Source organism: Arachis duranensis, chromosome 2, assembly GCF_000817695.3.
Source record: "Arachis duranensis cultivar V14167 chromosome 2, aradu.V14167.gnm2.J7QH, whole genome shotgun sequence".
Taxonomy (NCBI): Eukaryota; Viridiplantae; Streptophyta; class Magnoliopsida; order Fabales; family Fabaceae; genus Arachis; species Arachis duranensis.
In genome coordinates this window covers 8,390,682-8,397,782 of record NC_029773.3, presented here as the reverse complement: position 1 = coordinate 8,397,782, position 7,101 = coordinate 8,390,682, and the positions used below count along the sequence as shown (strand labels likewise).

The 7,101-nt window shown below is 37.5% G+C and overlaps 1 protein-coding gene across 1 annotated transcript; it reads right to left on the bottom strand.

Annotated features, from left to right (window-relative positions):
* Nucleotides 1-111: 111 nt before the first annotated feature.
* On the bottom strand, nt 112-5,260 carry LOC107473328 (uncharacterized). The gene is given in 4 exon segments (XM_016092874.3): nt 112-1,112; nt 1,115-2,939; nt 3,186-3,305; nt 4,675-5,260. Coding segments are annotated over 2 exon segments (2,418 nt in total). The 5' UTR covers nt 2,806-2,939; nt 3,186-3,305; nt 4,675-5,260; the 3' UTR covers nt 112-385.
* Between the last annotated feature and the right edge of the window lie 1,841 nt (nt 5,261-7,101).

The following is a 7,101-nucleotide window of genomic DNA, read 5'->3' as shown; positions in this document are numbered from 1 at the left end:
AGTAATGCAGAGAGATATATAGAGATAGGAAAAGAAAGACACGAGAGGAGATAGAGAAAAAAAGAGGGTTATGATATGAACAAAATTGAAATTTGATTATCTAAGAGATGGTTTGAATATTTGATAGGCTTATATATATTTAAACTTCAAATTTCAAAATCAAAAGAAAGTACACCAGGAACGCCTTGAAAATGAAGATCAATTTCAAGTATAGTTATAGGATAGGATAGGATGCCTATAAGTAATTGGTACTCTTTTACTACTATGCAAAAGAACAAAGTGACATACAAGACTGGTAACTTGCATACTTTCTACCCAGATACATCTCAAAGATAACTGCTATCTTCAGAGTTACAAAGTATTGGCACCACACTCAGGATTACCCTTAATGGATAAACATTTTTCTGAATTCATCATTGGATTTTGGCTTTTCATCGTCTTCTTCTGTTTTTGATCTATTTGCAGCGACACCATGCAGTTTGACATTTCTAGGCATAGCAAAAGTATTCTTCCTTGGCTTTCTAGAAGAGATCCCCTCATCCTTTACATCTGATACCTTGGAAGTATCACCGGTTTCTTTGGACATGGAACCTTTTCGACTGGAATGATCCGGAGCATCTGCATGTTCTTTTAAGGATTTTGGAGCAGAAGACTTCATTTTCCCACGCTTTGGATCAGATCGAAGAATACTTAACCTCTTCCCGAGTAACTTCTGCTTGTTCTTAGCTAAACCTGCAGCAAGGTGCTCATCATCCAAGAAGTCCACATATGCCAGTCCCCTTGATTTTCCAGTGAAATTGTCATTCAAGATACGAATGGCAACAACTCCACCGACATCACTGAAGAAATTACGGACATGTTCATAGTTTGCTTTAACATGAAGATTTGAAATAAAAGCAGTGCACTGGTCAGAATATGTCTTGCTTTCTTTTGGGGGAAGGTTGTCATCAGATTTGTTATTCCTTGAATTGACATCTTCTAGTTTTGTCTCCTGAGAAGAATTCCGCCCATGATGTTTATTTTCCACATGTGTTTTCTCTGCCACTCTATCAACACCTCTTGGTCGCTTGGCAGGAGTCTGTTCTTTGCTAATGTCAGACCCAAGCTTTCTCTTGTCGATAATCGTAGCTGTTCCAGACGAGGAGTAACCTTTTGTAAAGCTTGATCAAAATCTTCGAGCTTGCCAAACTCCCTCTCGAAGCGCAACCACGAGTGGCATATATCCTCTGAACCAGTTCCAGAAAACCTTTTACTGTAGCATCTCCTGTATATGGACCTCGCCTCGTTTATGTGACCTAATTCAACTTCCATTGCTATATAACTTTTCCATGCCTCCAACATTGATCCACATATCTTAAGAAAATTCTCCCAAACTCCACGTGCCACAGTTATGTCTTTTCCAAGTTTTGCCTCTAAACGGGCCCAATAAGCATGCAAGTGCAGCAAACCCTCTGTATTCTTCAACTGTGGCGACAGGTAATCTGATGCCTGCTGGAAGACCTCCCTTATTTTTGTGTATTCCAGCTGATCCTCTTCACCAGTGGATGCCATTCTTCGCCTTAAGCCATCTATCCGAGTGAGAAACAAATCAAGATACTCATCAATAGTTGAAAAGGTGCATCGCAAGGACTTCTCAAAGACTTCGGCCAACTCTTTCTCAGAAGCATGACTGCGCTCCATAGAAAGCAGATATCTTACCCAAAGTTCCCCAACCCAAGGACAGTTCTTAGTGGCCCTGAAATAAATGTTGCTGACAACACTACCAACCTTCAAAGTCTTGTCCATGTATCGAATGTAGCCAAGCCAGAGATCAGGTGATATAGGAAAGTCCGTGATGGCTCGTTCATACAGAACTTGAACTCTCGCAGGTGTTCCAGAAGTTTCCTCAAATTTCAAATAGCTCAAGTAGTGTTGTAGTCTTTCTGAATCAGGTGAATCCAATCTAGTAACATGTTCTTCAAAATGACCACGAGCATTATACATCTCCAAGGCCTTTTGGTATGCGGATACAACATTAGGATCCTGAACACTTCCTTGTTCCTCCTCCCAAGTCTTATAGTCTGTAAATGTTGAACTCATATCAGCAAGAGGAACAGATAATTGCCGATGAAATAAACCTCGAATGCGTTGAACTTGTTTCTCTTTCGCCTGGGTATCAGTTTCATCAATCGTTAGGAGTATAGCCTGCTCATATTGCCTATATGCTTCCCATATTTTGCTACCTTCAGCAACATGCAAACCGGCCGCGGTAAGTGCTCCCTCAAAAAGATCCCTTGCCTTGGAAATACCGGCTGGCGAACATTGCCGTACAATTGGGTCAAACTCTTGCACGAAATTGACGTAGTCACACCAAAGAGACACAGACATATAATCGAACACGGCGCGCTCGTAAAGCTTCACAATCACAGAGGAAGAATCCTGCGAATCAGTGTTGAGAGAGAGTTCATCTTTGATCCATTCTTGCCACATTGCAGGGCTCAACGGAAAGAGCTCACTCATAGCTTCCCTTGCTGCTCTCAATTTCTCAACGTCACCCATTTTCCTCAGAAGCTTTATATACTGCAAGTGAGAATCATAGTTGTAGGGATTAGCAGTAAGCCCAGCTTCTAGGGATTGGAGCTGGAGGTTCTGCTGAGCCTCATCATCTGAATCAGAATCAGAATTATCTGATATCTCGTTCATTACTTCCTCCTTCTCTCCACTCTCCATGATCACTTTTCGCTCTCCATCTTTAAGTTCCTCATGATTGCTAGGTTCAGGTGAGGATTTGAGAGCAGAGTCTCCCTCTTGTGGTGCCTTGGACATGGCTGGGAAGGAAGGTGTCTTGTTGAAGCTTTTTGCTAGGGTTTCCAAATTGGGGGCTGAAAGATTGTAGGGATAAATGGCTTATTGTTCAAAGTTTTGATGCAGAAGCTGTAAGCGGATCATATTTTCAATCACTGACAGAAGCAACAATCCAAAAAAACGGTAAAATCAGTACTTAAAAAAAATGTAACGAGAATCAAGTATCCATAAAAGCGGAACCGAGAAAAAGTTAAAACAAGGTTCTGAAAACCGGACCGGTCATCAAACCGCTCTAGTGGTTCACTGATTCAACTAGTCCAACCATGATTCAACCGGAAAAACCGTTTTATAATAAAATAATAAATAAATCATAAATAAACTATAGTATTGTTCTTAACTACCTCAACAAACTGAAAAATCTCAGACTGCACCTTTTCAACTGAATTAGCTTTCACTGCTGCAACATGCAAAGCAGAGACAAACTTTCCAGCCACCAAACATAACCATTACTCCATTAGGACCTATAGATGTAATCAAGAAATAATAAGACTAAAAAATTCTAATCCCATGAAAACAAGCACAATGGCTCAAGGACGAAACAAAAATTTTTAGAACAATTCAATGACCTAAATGAAATATAAACCAACAATTCATTGAATTTAAATGATAAACATAGCAACTACTTAAGTGAAAAACTGAAAATTAATTGAATTTTGATTCATATTCAATCAGTTATAAGTTCATATTTTCTTCTTCTATTCTAAGCACAATTTCTTCTACATCAGCCTAAAATGTATTAAGAAATTATGATTTATGGCACATACAATACGTCCAATTACCTTAACTTAATCTTCCTTTTCCCATGGAACAAAGAATTCATGAAAAATTAATCAGACTGTTATGAATCAACGCAACAGCAACAGCTATATATATTTTTTAAAAAAAATCATTTTTCAAAAAATAAATAAATAAAAATCAGACTGTAAAAAAAAAAGTAGGTTCATCATACATTTCAAGGCTTAAACAGAAATAACAGATTTAGGTTGAGTAAACACAGATGTATTATAATCGGCAAATGCTTCTTGATTAATACCATCATCCATAACTAAAATCGATAAATCATCAAGATCATCACAATCTAAGCACAATTAAATCACAAAACACTAAAACACAACACAGCAAAACCAGCAGCACATCACCAATCATAATCAATAATCAAAAGACATTCAATAATCAATTATCACAAGACCTTCAATAAACACTAATTAGTTCTTTATGTACTAACTTCCTTTTTCTCTTTTAGTTCCTTTTTTTTTTAATCCAAACAAGATTCAACAACAAAAACTCAACAACAATAAAAATTCCATCATTCATTTTAATCAATTCAAAACAAGATACAGCTTAGCAAAATTCAATAAATAAATTCAGTTCAATGCAGCAAAGAAGACTCAATCATCCAAATAAAAGCTCATACTTTTATATTGAACAAATAAAAGCCCATGTTTTAGCCTAATTTTAACAAAGATTAGCAATATTTTCAACATACAACTGATCATAATTTTAACAAAATTTCAGCATAATTTTAACAAACTTTTCCAAAGATTAACAAATATTATCAAGATTTCAGCACAATTTTTTTCAACACAGCACAAGAAAAAGCAACAAAACAGAGTACAGCATAGCACAGCGGCAGAGAGCAGAGGTAATCATTCAACAACTCAATCTGGCACTAGCAGTAGCAGAATCCTAAACCGAAGAACAAAGAAACAAGAACATGAACATTCAACAAAAAATCTGAGTAGCACTAGTAGAACCCTAAACCTTCGTTCTCACTTCGGAACAGAGCATTAAAAAAAAAACGAAGAACAAGCCCTAGCAGGGAGCACTGACCTTCGATCTTAGTAGTCTGAGCAGACAATGACGGAGAGCAGTTGAGCGCGACGGTGACCAGACAACGGCGATTAGACGAAGACCAGACGACGACCACTGTTATTCCTTCTTCTTCACTTCACCACTGACGACTCACGAGCCAGCTTCCAAGGGCGGAGACCGAACAGACATATCATTCAGAAGACGACGGCGGCGGCGGAATTAGTGCTCTGTGATGCAGTTATCAGAACGGATTGGGGGGGTGGAAAGCGAGCACTCTGCCAGATCGAACGAGAAGCAAGGGGGAAGAACTTCAATCCGCGAAGAAGAAGGGATTCAATGGCTTGGGTGGCGGCAGCGCAGCTGAGCAGACAAAGACGACGGACGCCGAGCTGACCTCGAGGAAGAAGCTGCGATCGGTGAAAGCGAACAGGAGTTGGAGAGTTGGAGACTTGGAGCACGATGGAAGCTAGGTGGACGGACGGACGGCGGCTTTTAGTGCGACAGACGGCGGCGATGTGCCACTGCTTGCGGCGGTGGTGATGGCTAGGGTTTTTTTGGGCTCAATTTGTTTCTGAATGAAAGAAAGAAAGGGAGACAGGGGCTGGGGGAGAAGTAGCAAAGCAATTAGGTTTTCACCGTGTCAGACCCATTTTGTGAAAACCGGTCGGGTTCCGGTTCGATCCAACCGTCCAATCTCACGGTTTTCTAGAATGGACGAACCGCAAAGCCATTTGGTTCCCGGTCAAACTGGTTTGATCAATCGATTCCAGTCCGATTTTCAGAACCATGGGTTAAATCATGTCTATGAAAGTTTTCAGTGATGGTGAAGCTCGGAGGGTTGTGCAACGGAGAAGACACCTTCTACAGCAGGCGACAATAACCTTGACAGTCAAATACTGAGCAGTCGACGGTGAAGAGGAGAGAGAACCTGCGAAGTTGCCGCAACCGTTAAAGGTGGTGGGTTGGCGGAAATTACTAAAGACAGAATACCAGTCAAATTTGTTTGTTAACTTCCAGAAAAAATTGAAAGTATAGTTGTCACAACTGAACCGGTAATCGAATTTGTCAGATTACTGAATTACCGGATTATTGGTTACCGGTTAAATCGGAAGGTCACCAATTGAATCGGCTGACTCGATCCTACTTAAATAAAAATATAAATAGTCAAAAACTTAAAATTAAATTTTGAATTATATATCTTCATCAACACTTTAACAACAAACAAATCTCAATTTCTAAAATAACTAATACAAAAATAAACATAAAATTAGTCAATACTACAATAATATCTTAATTTGACACAATAATGGTGACAATTAATTAGGTAATTTACAATAAATTCCAATTAGGCAATTAATAATCACACTGCAGCAACAACAGAGTCTATTAACAATTAACAATTAATCAATTAACAATTAATCAATTAGGCAATTAACAATCAATTCTAACCGAGTTTAATAGCTAATTTTAATCACATTATCACATTCAATTAGGCAATTAGAAATCAATTCTAACTAAGAAATTAACAATCATATTGTAACAACGGAGTCTATTAACAATTAACAATCAATTAGACAATTAATCATCAATTCTAACTATAGTAATTTCAGGCCCTCAAAATTGAAATTGAAAATAAGGTGCATCTCTATTATTTTTATTAGCAAAATCATAATACCATGACCACAAAGTAAAACTAAATAACCAAATACCAATCTCCAAACATTTTCTTTCCAAATTCAAAATTAGCAAACAAATTGGTAATTAACAAACTCCATATTCAACAAATTCAAGTCTCATCTGATGAGTTTGAAAACTCCAAATTAATATTTGTGATGAGCAAACATTATTAAAATAATTAATTACAAAATTATTAATTTGATTTTCATTTAACATATGTTAATTAATAATTTTATTTTGCAGGATTTTAATATGGGCCGAAAATAAAAGAAAAATTGCAAGTCCAAGTGTTTTATAAATACATTCAGCATTGATGCAAAAATATTTTGTTTGTTATGGCTGAATTATTATTCCTGTTATTGGGCCAGCAATAGTGATAACAAGCCCAATTAAAAGTCTTGGTACGAGACCAAAAACGCTTGGTCCGAAATTAAAAGGCAATGGGGCACAACATTGTTTTATTCACTTAACAAAAGAAACACATTTCTTTGATTATGTGCTGCATGCTCCAACGGATATCACTTTTATTCCTTGATGGAATTCAAATTTTATTAATTGGAGTTATTGCAGACCTTGGAACAATGAGAGAGAAATTGATTTGATGGCTTTAATGATTCCACACGCCTCTCAGTAAAGGGAAGTAGGAAACTTGAGTGCACTTTTATTCCTTCTCTTTGCTACATTAATTATTTGATCAAATCCATTGAATATCTTCTTTCTTCTCTCTCTAATCTTTCTTTCTTCTTCCTTCGGTCATGTCACAGCAAC